Here is a 15,082-nt window from a genome sequence, read left to right as displayed (position 1 = left end):
GACATTTTTCCTTACGACGTTTCAAAGTAGTTAGAACCAGCATGTGAACCACAGCCGGCCTCCATTAGCGTGCCACAAGATTTTTAGGCTCGATCTTCAATGTAAACGGCGTCAGGTGGACTTAATTTGAAAAGCGATACTTGCATCAGAAAAAAAAGAATATCACGTTGTGATTCGTAACCCAAATAATGGTTGGATTACAGGTCACAGAGCACCACATGAGAGAACCATCTTTATTGTTAGCCATCAAACTCTCCAGTTGTTTGGCATTTGAAAAGCAGCAGTTCAGCCATAGAATATGCAAGTCTGAAACCAGGCGCAAGTGGCATGGCAAAGCTTTTATTGCTTAATTAAACAAATGCAAAATGGACTTGGTGGACAAGTGACTCTGCACCCAGTCAATCAGCGATCAAGAAGAAGGGACTGGAGAACAGGTCTGGCCACTTATGCAATAGGCATTTTAGAGGTGTTGGAAACGTCAAATCTGGCTCGCAATGTGGACATTGTTTCTTGCCAGCAAAAAAAAAAAAAGTCTAGCTCATTCAAAATCGAGAAAAGAACTCAACATTCTGAGGCCTGAGTGTGCACAAACGTACCTAAGGAACAAATGCAAGAGTGCACGGTGCTCCCCCTGGATGTGTGTATAACCATGCACAACTGAATCGCACACAGCTGCACATGGCTGATCACCTTCATGAAATCAGGATAGCTCTGAGCATCATGTGACCAGGGGCGGCTGATGAATTTTTACCAAACAAGGGGAGATCGGGGGTGGGGGGCGGGCAGGGGGCTAGGGGTGTTCTCCCACGAGAAATTGTTTAAAATGAGGGGTTAGACTGCATTTTGCAGCACTTTCTGGACAATAAAAGCCACACAGTTTGCAATTAGCTTAGTATAGTAGCACATGAAAAAATGTCTTTGCCCACAGCATAGGCCAATATATAAGATATTTTCATGCTGGCTGTGCCCATACATGCAGCAATAATGTTTGCCAGTATTACCGTACAAGGACTGCAGCCAGTAAAACATGCAGTACCACAGAAAGAAAGTATATCCAAACTGGCTAGACCAAGATAGGCCAGAGTACCATGTAATCACACTTATGTTTGCTTTTACCTTTGATGCAAAGTACAAAATTCAATGACATACAAAGAGCATATGACTTGACAGGAACCACCAATGGAGGCCAGTCTAGCCACGTAATAACACTCCTGTTTGCTTTACCCTTGATGCCAAGTAAAAAGTAAAACAATGCCATGCCACAGTAAGAAAGTAAATGCAGAATGACACCATAGGCCAATCTAGCCACGTAATAACACTTATGTTTGCTTTACCCTTGATGCCAAGTAGAAAATGCCGTGCCACATGAAGTATATGCAGACTGCCACCAGTAGTGCCAGTCTGCATATATTTACTTAATGTGAAAAAGCATTTGTTTCTTGGCATCATGGGTAAAGCAAACAGAATACTTGTTATTATGTGGCTAGACTTGCCTACATTAAATGTGCTACATACAAATGAAGAAATAAATGGTGTAGCAGGGGATGCACAGAGGCAGGCAGCCCATTCCCGCTTGAAAATAAAGCACACAGGTGGATTAGGCTGATTGCCACTCAGGTGAGGGAGCAGCACAAGATTCTCATAGTGGTGGGGTGCCACTGCATGTGCAACATTTTAACTCCTCCAAATAACCATGTGCTGAAGACAAGATTTTTATCCTCTGCAGGTGCCTTCCTCTGGAACAGCCTCCCTGCCTCTGTCTGTTTTGAGCCACAGCACCTTAAGTTCAGGAAACTCTGCAAGACCTTCTCTTTCTCTTCTGCCTTCTCTCTCCCACTCCCTTGCTAACCGCCTTTCTTTTCTCTCCACCCTCTTTCTCCTCCCTAGCACTGTTCAGTTTTGGATGACTGGTTGCCTGGTTCACCTCCAGAGCCTACAGGTCCCAGGTTCTCATGCCATTCTGTTGCACTTGTCTCCCAGCCGCTGCACTTCAACATTACTGCACTTTCAGCTTACGCTCCTTGAGCGGGGAAACCTCTGCACTTAACCCAGGGCCCTGCTAGACAGGACTTGTTGTTCCCCTCTAACCCCCCCATCTCTGCACCTCAGACTGTAAACCATGCACCTCCGTCTGTAAAGCATGCATGACCTAAATGTACTAGTACCAGTTAGTTTGTCTGACCTGTCCCCAGAAAACGGATATCATATAAGACAAAGAGAATTTATTTTGTACTTGAAAGGAGCTATCACTGAGTAGCGCTTCTATTCCAAAGAGTGTTGACTACTTTGAACGGAAAGGTGACTCCATATATTAAAGCATCAGAATGTATCTCCTTTTAACTGTATTACCAATTTCTCCCACCCAAATCAACAGACAGAACTATTGAATCTCTGGGATTGGCCCCAAGATTCTGGGTTTTCAAGCTTTTCTCCAGGTTTCCGGAAAAGAGGGTAAGATCTCCAGAATTTCTAGTGTGCTGCAGTGTACAAAGGAAGGGGGCTGGGGGACAAATATCCAAAATCAAGCTTGAATGCCCTAATAGGATTTGAACCTTGGCCCTGCACTGTGCTGAACATTCAATTCACTGAGCTATATATATCACAGGTGCAGACTAAAATTGGTTTTGTGTCTCTTGATCCGATGCCCTACCCCTCACGATCATACAAATTCAGAGAAGTAGAGACGTTCTAGGCATAGGATGCACTGTAGGGCATGATTAAATGGTAGGGTGTGTAATCACTCCGACTTCATATCCTATGTCACTTGTAGGTTACCGGACGCATGTTACATTGAATTCTGGTAGTTGTAGTAGTCTAATCAAGATGGGGGCTACAATTATTCACTTTTTGTTTAACATATTTCTGTAGGGGTTTTATATGTTTTTCAGGTTGACTCATTATGATTTGTATGCTTTTCAAGTTACATCTGTAAAACAGAGTATTCTTGAAATAATATGTATTGAACACATTTCTACGAATTAGACATGGGAAAATATGCAGTCTAGTCCCCAAGTTGGATACTGGTCGAAATTGCCAATTTACAAAAATATGTGACCCTGGGCAAATCAGTTCATCCTTCTGTGCCTCATCTGCAAGGAATTATATATGTACACAAGCACACCTAAAGTGTTACCCCCTTGGTGAGGCAAAGGCAGAGTTTTCAACATTCCTGGGTGGTGATAGGTGCGTGCCAAGAACAGCCGAAATCTCAAGGTTTTTGAGATGGCATGTTTGTCAACATATTACTAAAGATCATGGCACTCGGGGCGAATTACGGATCACTCATTGAGCCGATATAAAGGATTTCATACAAACAGTGGCTACTTAACCCTTCCCCTCTTGAATGAATCTGTCACTCACACTACCAGAGGAAATACTCTAGATTTCATCGAGCTTCCGGCCCCGAGCAGGGAAGTCTGAAAGATGTGAGGTGTAATCAAAGGCCCCAAGCCAACAGAACTAAAAGACCCACTGGAAATATGACCTGCCTGCTTTCATTAAAAAAAAGAAAAAACAGCCTTCAACACTGAAAAACGGGCCCACTAAGGCAGACTGTAGGGTTACTGCAAGTAGAACAAGGCCTAACTCATTACAAAAGTAAAAGCAGAATTTTAATTCACAGTGACAGAAGAAATTCAAAGGTCACTTTCACATGAAAAACAGACCTTTTAAACACTGACAAAAAAGGCTCTTTGCATGTGTGTTTGCAAGGTGAAGCAAGACATGAGAAAATTTTCCCCATCCAACATAAAGATGTCAGGGAAAAGACATGGTGTGTGTGTGTTGACAAAATGTAAGGTAGATTATGCTTCACATGCAAAATACCAGCAAAACATTTGAAAAGAAAAGCCTGCTTGGTTGTCATGAAAAGTTACAGTGGGCCTATGTGGGCAGGCTATGTGGATATCTGTCTCCAACGGAAATCCAGAGAAAGCAAAAACAAAAATGTAATTCGAGTGCAGATTGGAAAAGCACCTCTCATTCCGGGCTGAGAAATAAATGCATAATTATTCTATAAAACTGTCACTCATTGAAAGGGGGTACACTGACAATTAAGACTCGCTTTTCTGCAGAAAAACAAACCGCCGATATTAAAAACAGTATTTTATTAATGATTAAAAGAAACAGGCCTGCATTTTCAGCACAAAAGCAAAGTGCATCCCGATCAGTAAAACACACCATATGTCAAAGAGTAAAGGCTGAGGTTAGAAATTGCAATCTGTGACTTCCATTTCAGCCAGGGACAAATGGTTGGTCTCTGGGCAAACGTCACAAAGAACTCCTCAGCTAGAGGTCTGGCTTTTACATGTCCCCAGCTGTTTACAACTGCAATAAAGTCTGGATGCTAAGAGATGCCAAAAACAGACTGTCCCTAGAGTTGGTGTATCTGAAAGGGCAGTTCTGAGCAAGCCAAATGCTCTAGCGGGTGCATCCTAGGTATTTACGAGCTGAAATCAACTGCAAACAGGCAACTTCAAAGAGACTAATAAACGCTGGCCAGTGAGAACAAATGGCCTGGAGGCAGGAGAGCAACCATTTGTCCAACATGATGATTTACTATAAATTTAAAAGGACTTTTATAATTTAGGCATTTTTCTCATCAACCATAAGTCATACTAATTACATGTAGGTTTCATTTTGAGGTAATTTCCAGGTCGATTTTGGCGATATAAAAATGCATCCATCTACAACTCAGGGAACTGTAAGGCCCATATAAAATGGGTTCCTAGCTGATCTGGAAATGTTCCAAATTTGAGAGTTGGTGAACGGATGGAGGGTAAAATTAGGAATATGGATGATAAATCACATGTTCCTAACTGTTATGCTTTTTGTGAAAATGCCAGATCCTGGTGTAATCCTTAGCCTATTTAAAATAATTTAATTAATTCCCTTGGCAGAACACCGCAGAGCGATTCTTGTTAAACTTTGAAATTGGCAAAGCTCATTCCCATTGTGTGCTGAAAACTATAGACCAATGTAATGTGTAATCCTATGTTGCCCGTTAACCCCAACCTGTTTTGGGAAAAGGGGTTCCTTTGTTCCTAAACCAAAACTAAAAAAATCATCCCAATTTTTGCAATCCAGTTTCCCCAACACAGGCCTTTAATTGGAGGTGGCTCCAAAGTTATTCAATCATCCCATTTTTTTCTGTTCAGGTTCCCCAACACAGGCCTTTAAGTGGAGGGGGGTCCTTGATCCCAAATAATTCCAATTTTTCTGTCCGACTTCCCCAACACAGATCAAAGTAGGGGGGGTCTGAAAAACAAACTGCTAAATCACCCTTTGTTTATTCACTGCTAGACTTTTAAGCATGCAGGAAAGATTGAAATTTCACAGCACTAAATTTGTAATTGTTATTGTTTATTGGTCAGTTTCAACCTACTTGTGTGATTTATGTTGAGAGAAGTGTATTGTGTTGTTCCATGTATAAAGTGGCGTTTGATGTTTTAGTGCGATTTTCTTAATATCAAATAAATATAAATATATTTCCTGCACAGCGGCTTGGTTCTAGGCTAATTGGTAGCTCAGAGGGATGCATCTAAGGGATCTCACTGACATTAACCGTTAACTGTGCGACACTTAGCTTGGGGAGGGAAGGCACGCCCTGTGTTGAGGGTGGCCTCTCAAACTGTTGCAAAGGATAGGCACGGACTACAGCCATGGGTGTCATACAGAGGTCTCTAGTAGTGGCACCTGCTGCCACCCTTGAGACTGCAAGCTTGCAGATATGCTGGCTTCTGCATCTCAGTCACCCAAGGTGGTGGGGGGAAATAGATGTTCTTTTGTACCCCAACCACATCCCACAATGCCCCTGCAAAGACCTGACGGTGAATCAGTACTTTGTATGCTAATGAAAGCGGACTATGCGGTCAAAGTCACTCAATTGGGAAAAAGTGACTGATCCATCAATGAGCTGTCTATTCTGTCCAGGTCAGCAGGAGACTGAGATCCACTTTGTGTTGGCCAAGGTCAAATACTCGTCTTCCTGTACAAAACCCACAAGTTAATCCCAAAACATGCAAGTTCAAGCAGTGCAGCCCTGCCTTGTTTTATGTAAACATTCAGGACATGGCAGTTGTGCAGGATTTGCAACATTTTTTAAAGAACGCTATTAGAATTAGACTCAATATATACAGTGTTGCAGAGTGCCAATGTACAATCTATGTTTGTATCTTTTTAAAGTTGATGATTATATTGATTAGGTCTTTGGCATTTTCTTTTTTATAGAGGATTTATGATTTTAACTCTTACTTGTAATGTTATGAAATTGTATTTTGCACAGATGTATTTCGAATGTTATGCTTGTGACTTTAATGAGGCACATGTCGAAATGAAGTCTATGCCTTCATTAATTCAGGTACTTTGTTTAGGGGTTGACATTGCTGGGTCTACTTTTTCAAGACCGTAATAAGTTAGTAGTTGTGGAATGATGGTACATATTTTATTTGACTCCCCGTTATTTACCTCGGGGACAATCACTGTATGAAGTAATTGAGGGCACATCTCATGCAATGCCACCCTCTCCGGTGCCAACAGGGATACCAAAAATCATATGATGTCACTTCTGTTACCACAATGATTTTTGGCGGAAAAAGGCCCGGGATACCAACTCATTTTAAATAAATAGTTCCAGTAAAATACTTATAAAAACGTCCATTGGAAGCTTGCTTTCCAGGACATAATTTGTGAATTGCAAATCATTTTCCTATAGAGTGTTTGTGTAGTACACGATTGCGAACAAGGTGTGCTTAATGTTCGGTTTTGCCGTCTAATCACAACATTCCTATTGAAGGAATATAGGTTTACAGAGAATTATTATGGCTTCTTACTATGCAGTTTGCCATTTACATCAGATGCGTGATCTCGATACCCGTTCCTTTGCCAAAAGTATTAAAATATGTATATTGAAATGAGCAGATTCGCGCAGGGACGTCATTTCACCAAAATGCCATGGGTAGCGGAAGTGACATCACACGGCCCTTGACCCCCCTGATGACATCACAGGAAGTGATGTCATTTGACCCCACCCCGAAGGGATATCGCGGGTAGCGAAGGAACACGACATTTCACCCGTTGACAAAATAGGAAGTGGCATCACATAGCATTGTACACTACGAAAAATATAGTTACGATATCACCATAATGTGATGTACATTTCATACAGGAATGGATCACCATATGTATCGTTAAAACCAGTGTGTAGGCCCATATTACCAAATTACTATGAATGCAAACAGACGTCCATGACCAAATGATAATGATGTGTTATTATATAGCGCTTATGCTTAAGCGCTTTATAAATATACACCCAATATCACCCAACCTGTGTTGGTACTCATTTATCGACCTCAGAAGGATGAAAGGCTGAGTGAGGCGTTTAAGAACAGACTAAATCAGTGACTCACCCCCTGAAGTGTGCCTGAAATAAACATTTAATGAGTCTAGCAATTATTGTATAGAATTCCAGAAAGACACATTATTTGGTATTCCTATTCTTTCTTATTAAGGGTTAGTGCTGAAAGTGTTAGACTTGTGGCACTCCTGTTCTTATTTTTCTTCTCTTTTTAAGGGGCCTGAACAAGAAAGCCAGCCTCCCCAGAAGTAAAGAGCCACAGGCCAGGAGCTTGCATTACAAAAAATAAAAAAACAAATTACAAAAAATGATTATTATTCTTTTTTTTTTTGTTTTAGGAGGTTGCAAGGGAGACCACAGAGGTCGCAAGGGAGACCTCAGAGGTCGCAGTTGCGACCTCTGGCGACCCCTGAATGACGTCCCTGGATTCACGTAGGAATCGAGAAAGACAACGAAAAGATTTTTATATACTCATGTAATTCAAATACTTTTGGGTAGGAATACGTTAGTCACAACCAAGCGAGGGTGGGATTAAAGCACAGATTGTCCCTTAACATCCTACATGAATCCCCAAGCAAGGACCAGTACATACATGTGCACTGCAGCCATGACTGCATATTGGGTCATCCAGTCGCCCTTACACATGTTGCTTGCTCCATCGCTCAGTGCAGCGCCCCCATATTGGTTGCCTGAGTCCACGCTGAATTTGGTCCATGCCAGCCGCCACATATTCACTGACATAGCAAATCACACATCACCCCACAGCCAACACACACACACACACCTTGTATATAAAGTTACAGGATTGGCCATCTCTGCCAAAAATGGCTCTTTGCATGCAGCCGTCAATGTGTAGAATCATGGAAGATCCTTAATGTACCGTTTATCAGGTATGTTTGGACCAATGTCTGCCGAGCGCCCAGACAACCTGAAGCGCTTTGCGGTCATGACAATGGCAGCTAGGTGCTATACAAACATACCTCAACATAACACAACAGCGGAGAGCATTTTTGTCCAGTCCAGAAGGAACTGTATCTTGCCATAAGAATTATTTGCACGCTGTTAGGATGATCTGGCAGTCATTAAGATTTTGCCAAATCTACTTATTTCTGGACTTTAAATTAAATTCATCTAGAAGAAATGTGACTTTGTTTTACGACAGATGTTTTATTCATGGATGCTACTCTTTTCACATAGACGTTGCCCATGCATGCCCACTTTAGAGATGGAGAACGTATTCCCTTCGATGGTGTCTGGAGTGCGTTTTCTAAATGTGAACTGTTTCCGGAAATGTCCATCAAGGGTCACGTCAGTCCCGGTGGTGGCAGTGCTGAAGTGGTGCCACCATGTGCATGACGTTGCTGAATGTGCACAGACCATGCTGAAGGGTTCTGCCCTGGGCACAGCAGAGGCCTAGGCACGATTGTTTAATAATTGGGGCCTAAAGCCAATGCAGTTGGGGCCACCACAGTGACATTAACATCTGTAAATGCCCACACAGCGTGCACGCTGTCTACACCTCCCGGGGATCAGTCAGATCAAAGCCCCACGGTCAGGGACGTTTTTATGGGAGGCCAAAAGGGGCGCTTGCCCTGGGACCCCACCTTGGAGGGGGCCCCAAAAGGCTGCCCGATCTAAAGAAGTAAGATTTCTTTGTTCACCAGACTTAAATAGCACACATCAGTATATTTTATGGGATGTTGCCGAGGTTCTAAACCTATTGCCTGTCTATTTTGGCAAGTACATTCTGCCTCAATCAATTCATCATGTAATTCTTTCTGTGTTCATTGTGGTATATTGGGTATTATGTTGATCATGTGCAATGGCCAATTTTGAAATGCATATTGGTAAACTGAGTGCCACAATGGTTCAGATGTTAGCTCAGTGTGTTAAGCACTCATTGCAGAGATGTGTGTTCCTATGCAAGATCGGAAAAGCACATTCCTGTAAGGCAGGCTGAGCCTTTCCTGTGCCTGAGGTTTATAAACCTGCCTGCATATCTACTTGGTCTTGCAGCACAACAGGTGCTATTATCAGCAATGTATCTGCACCGGATAGGGGTTGCTATAAAAACAAACATGGCCTCCTTATAGTGAAGGTCTAGAAATTGGTTTGTTCAGATGGGGTATTGTAAAAACTTAGGCAATCGCCTCCAACGATGAGCATAAACTGTTAGTCCCAGAGATGAATAAGTATCCAATTTGGAACCAAAGCATTCACGCTTGTATCTTGGCTTTGCCAGCAGACAATACAGTGTTCCTGGTCAAATCCTCTAATATGTTGTACATTACTGAACTGTCTTCTGTGAGGTTAACCTCCTTGCATGCTGGTGGCATCATTTAGCCCATTACTTGATCTTTCTTCTTATGTAGGCCATTTGAGTGCAAGCGGATAGTAGACAGAAGGGAGCGGACCAGATGATGCAGGACTTGGGCAAGCATATTTTAAAGTATGCTCCAACGCTTTGCATTTTTTTAAAAGTCAAAGCTTTTTCTGCACTTTTATAAATGTCAATTTCACAAGAAGACCAACCCAGATTAAATCTGTTAAATCACACTGATTGGTATGCTGGTACTGATATACTTCTTTTGATGATGGAGAGAATGAAGCTAGAATCATTCTGTGTTAAACCATTGTATAATATTTTGTTTTTAAAAATTCTCATGTTTGGTAACGTGATTGGTGTACTTTCCAAGTCAGTTTTATAAAATGAGATGATTTTAGTTCATGTTAAGAACTGGTTATAACAGTGTTCAGATGCAGAAATTGCTGAGTTGGTACCAATCCCAGATTCATCCCTTAACCATTGTGTGTAATGATGGGCATCTAATGTAATCTTGTATTGCCAAGCCTCTCGAAATTGCCAGTCCCTGAACCTTTCAAAATTGGCAGCCCTTCAGAGTGATTTCCTTCTCAGGGTATGATCTTCAAAGCAGGCTCTTTCATGGTTTCACTGGCTATAGTGTTGCTTCCACTATAATAGTGAACATTGATATATTGCAAACCACAGGCACTTTAGTCTTTTGATCTCTAATGGCAACACTATTTGAAAACCATGTCCCACTTTTAATCTCATTCTGTCTGGATACAGACACCTTCCTGGTAGCTTCTAAACTGCATCCACTATCCATGCTATCATGTGTGTAGCTTTCTCCTTCCTACCAATTGCTCTCCTCTATCCATGCTTGAGCAGGTTTGCATTCTGTGAGGCAGGAAATGTGAGTTCTCTGTCTATTCTGGGTTACATGTACCTTTCATATACAGTCCTGGATCAATACTACAGGCTGCACACCTTCCTGGACGATATTGATAAAAAGCCTCCTGTATCTATGCTAGAACAGAAGTAACCTCTTCATAGACTGATAATGTTGGCCTTCAAATGGTAAGGGGACTAGAAGGGAGTACACATCCTTATTTTTAATGCTGTGAGGCAGCATATTAACCTATGGGTTGTGATTGTGGCAGGGGGGCACGCTAGATATTCTTGATCACTCAATTGCTTTGGTTTGGTGGAGGGGGGCCTGAAAGATTTCCGTTCCCAGGGCCCCAAAAGTGCTTAAGAGGGCCCTGCCCACAGTGGCTGTAGATCCCAGCGCCCAGGTTAGAACCGTGCCACAGAAGCACATGCTAAATGGGCGACTTCCTTAATTAAGCCCCAAGCACAGGCTCCAGGAACGAGCTGAGACGTTATGTAGACACGCTCTAGGGCAATGCAGCCAAGAGAACCCTTGCCTGTTTTTGGTCCCTAGCTATGTGTGTAAATCTATTTTACTAATCAGACTTCCTTCCCCCGCCCCAGGCTTATAAGAAAACACCTGAGAGCTTGAGACAAGTCTGTGACAGTAAATGTAAGGGAAATGCAGGGGGTACCGCAACAGGGGATCCGCATGCTGCTGCGAATCACGCTACTATTTATAAAACAGGTGCAATTATGCCCGCAATTTATTTACCCTCAAGCACCATCAAATATAACATTCCCTACAATGACTGCACATCTCCACAAAATGAAAGGCCATCTTAATACCCATTGTGCAAAAGCCTGTGCATGGGTACACAGGTGTGGTGCGCGCCGCCGCTCCCCTGCAGGAGGAAGGCACTTGAAGAGCACAGTGTATGGGGGGCACCACACGAGGAATAAGTGTCAAAGACCTATAAATAAGAGGCACATACATAGCCAGCAAAAAATAAAATAAAAACTATATCAGCCAAGGATGCATGGTGAGGAAGCTGCAACCACATGGAGTACAAGCAAAGTATATGGAGATCCAAAGGCAGCCTCAAGCAGCGTAAGGAAAACGCGTGAAGACCACACGGCAGCCCAAACTGTGGGAGCACCATGAGTGGAGTGTGACCAGGGGTGGAGTGGGAACCAAAAGAGGCCCTGGAAATCATGTTCAGCAAGCCCAACCCTTTTCCTATGGGAACATTTGGAAGTACCACCCAGGGTGCAGAAGCCTACCAGGAAGTCTCCAGAGTTCCCTATAGGCTAGTCCAGCCCTGAGCGTGACTGCCTTCCCACACACAGTGCATGTGCCATACATGAAGAGCAAACAAACCCCCCCCCCCGCCCCACACCCCTCCAAAGCCATGCGAACACAATGCTTGGCCTGCCAGTGGTTCAGTGGCGCCTCCAAGAAGTTCAAGCTCCATGCTTTCAGAGCAAATGGCCACGACAGGCCGTGCAAGTCCCATACACGGAAAGCAAATTGTAGCCCATGGCAATGCAGCTGCCACACATGTGAGCCCTGGAAGACTGCCCAAGCATAAGGTGAAGAGTTGGGCCAGCGCCCTTGATGCCAAAGAGAAAGTCATTCCCACGCAGGAGCAAGCAGATACTCGAGCGCAACACGCATGAGCGCAGCAGAAGAGCGCTGCTGGAGCGTGGGAGAAGAGTGCATATAAACCACACTGGGAAAAATGGCATGCAGAAGGAGATTGCAAGCAACACGCAGGACGTCAAAGAAATATATCTCAATGGGGAAGAATAAACAGAAAACTCCCCGCAGATGAGAACCACACGAGGCCCAGTGAGCACCGCGCCAGGGGGGTTGAAGTGCATGGGCACACAGACAAGCTAAAACAACAATAAACATAGGGGGTGTGCTCCGGGTCAATAGGGGTAGTGAGGGTAGGCATAGAAGAGAAACAGGGAGTATCTGTTAGGGCACCTAGACAGGCCAACTTGAGATCACTGCCGAGTGACCACCACCAACACAATAACCCTACAGAAGCATGCAGAGATTGTGTGTGGGGCACGGAAAGGGCCAGCATTCATCATACATGCATGGTGTTTGGAGGAACAACCCGGTGCACCATCCATGCATGGAGAGGAAAAGGGTGTGTGTGTGTCTGCTTGGTAGGATGGAAACAGCTTCTACAACTAGTAATGACCTGCATCAGCTTGTGCATGGAAGGTGTGTTAGGGGTATATAAAAACCCCAGCCATTCCCAGGTGGCTAACGCCAGCATGTATGTGCACCTTGCGTGGAGGGTGTGTGTGTGTGTCTGCTTGGTGGGATGGAAACAGCTTCCACACCTAGTAATGAACAGCATCAGCTTGTGCATGGAAGGTGTGTTAGGGGTATATAAAAACCCCAGCCATTCCCAGGTGGCTAACGCCAGCATGCATGCGCACCGTGCGTGAAGGGTGTGTGTGTGTGTCTGCTTGGTGGGATGGAAACAGCTTCCACAACTAGTAATGACCTGCATCAGCTTGTGCATGGAAGGTGTGTTAGGGGTATATAAAAAACCCAGCCATTCCCAGGTGGCTAACTCCAGCATGCATGTGCACCGTGCGTGAAGGGTGTGTGTGTGTGTCTGCTTGGTGGTATGGAAACAGCTTCCACAACTAGTAATGACCTGCATCAGCTTGTGCATGGAAGGTGTGTTAGGGGTATATAAAAAACCCAGTCATTCCCAGGTGGCTAACTCCAGCATGCATGTGCACCGTGCGTGAAGGGTGTGTGTGTGTGTGTCTGCTTGGTGGGATGGAAACAGCTTCCACAACTAGTAATGACCTGCATCAGCTTGTGCATGGCAGGTGTGTTAGGGGTATATAAAAACCCCAGCCATTCCCAGGTGGCTAACACCAGCATGTATGTGCACTGTGCGTGGAGGGTGTGTGTGTGTGTGTGTGTGTGTGTGTGTGTGTGTGTGTGTCTGCTTGGTGGGATGGAAACAGCTTCCACACCTAATAGTGAACAGCATCAGCTTGTGCATGGAAGGTGTGTTAGGGGTATATAAAAACCCCAGCCATTCCCAGGTGGCTATCGCCAGCATGCATGTGCACCGTGCGTGGAGGGTGTGTGTGTAAGGTGGCACAGAGATCACGCCTGGCTGGTTTGTAGACAGAGGAGAAACCATGAAAGGCGTGTCCGGGAGCACAGTGAGAAAAAGAAAAAAAAAGAACAGCAAAATACTGCGCTGGGCAAACTGTGCGTGTGTGTGGTAGGGGGGTTGGGTAAAAATAGGGTGACCATCCGCGCAGGTAGTCACAAAGCAAAGCACCAGGCATGTGTGTGTGCGTGGGGGGTTGCCGCCTTTTAGACTATCCCCAGAAGGTAAATACCAGCTCGTGCACCCTGCGGACCATGCACGTACACACGCCAAACGCCGTATCAGAAACGAGCATGGTACACGGTCCGGAAGCCACCCATACACACCGGTGGCGGCTCTACGAGGGAGCAGCCCCGCACGCAGAATGCTTAGGGAGAGGGTGGTCCCTTAAACCATGCCTGACAGCTAGTGCAGACGGGCCGACCGGCCACGCAGTGCCTTATTTCGCACATGGTTGAGCCCAGCGTGCGCGTGGGGGAAGCCCCCCTCCACACGCCTCAGATAACGTAGCCTGTGCATCTGCAGCGCGTTATTTCAGCGTGCAGTCTTACCTGCCCCTCCGCTGAACTCCCCGGAGCAGGGGGTCCCTCGCGGGCGCAGACTGCACTCCGGCCAGCCTCGGAAAGTGAAAATGGGCGCTTTGCCGTGAGGACTACCGGCATGGGTCATTTCTCGGACGGGGACGGACGAGCTGCACGGCGTCCGCTTGCGTGTGCGGAATGTAGTGCGTGACCTGTCAGCCAGACCCACCGTGCGTGCAGCCTCTGAAGCCAGAGGAGAGGAGAGGAGCCGGGATCCGCAAGCCTCGCCGAGCCGCTGCCTGCAGTCACGCCACTGTGTCGCCGGTTCCTCCAGACCTGACGCCGCTGCTCTACCGCTTGCACAGTTTTTGTAATTTTGCTGCCATTTTCGCTTCCCTCGGGTTGGCTGCACGCCCCCCCCCCGTCCTCCTCCTCCTCCTCCCAGGCTGCTCTGCCCCTCCTCTCTGCCCTCCCCTTCTGCTTGTGTTTTCTCCTCAGTCCTGCGCGCTTCTCTCATGCTCCTGTCTGCTCCTCAGCAACGTTTGCCTTCTTCTCATGTGCTCCTGCTCGACCTATCTGCGCCCCCGAATTATTTTCTCTTTCCGGGTCTCTATACGCGCCCATCTCACTCATCTTCCCCACTTCTCAGCCCACCCCTGTCTTATCCCACTTGTTCTCTCTTTATAGTTCCTTCCCCACACCCCTTTAATTCTCTAGCCCCCTCGCTCACTTCATGACGAGTCTATCCCCCCACCTCCAGGGTCAGGGTCACCCCATAAGCAGTATGAATGGGGGCACAAATGGTTCGTGGCTAGCACTCACCGGTGAAGGCAAACAGGCCAAATTGGTTTAGGAAAGGATGTCTTGGACA

At 45.3% G+C, this 15,082-nt stretch overlaps 1 protein-coding gene across 7 annotated transcripts in view; it reads right to left on the bottom strand.

Moving 5' to 3' along the window:
- The window catches only part of PRR5 (proline rich 5), an 817,096-nt gene extending 802,359 nt beyond the window's left edge, over positions 1–14,737 (bottom strand). For 2 of the 7 annotated variants that reach the window (XM_069628151.1, XM_069628153.1), the window contains exon 1: positions 14,441–14,577. Coding sequence is in view for 3 of the 7 variants with exons in the window: in XM_069628149.1 (XP_069484250.1) it covers positions 14,441–14,728 (288 nt within the window). In the remaining 4 variants the exon portion in view is untranslated. Of the gene's footprint in view, positions 1–14,241; positions 14,420–14,440 lie in introns of those variants that run through there. The other 5 variants (XM_069628149.1, XM_069628148.1, XM_069628157.1 and 2 more) reach the window with 5 other exon arrangements.
- Between the last annotated feature and the right edge of the window lie 345 nt (positions 14,738–15,082).

Source organism: Ambystoma mexicanum, chromosome 12 (genome assembly GCF_040938575.1).
Source record: "Ambystoma mexicanum isolate Mex_15411 chromosome 12, UKY_AmexF1_1, whole genome shotgun sequence".
NCBI lineage: Eukaryota > Metazoa > Chordata > Amphibia > Caudata > Ambystomatidae > Ambystoma > Ambystoma mexicanum.
The sequence above is the reverse complement of the archived record's forward strand: the minus strand, read 5'-3'. Positions and strand labels throughout refer to the sequence as shown.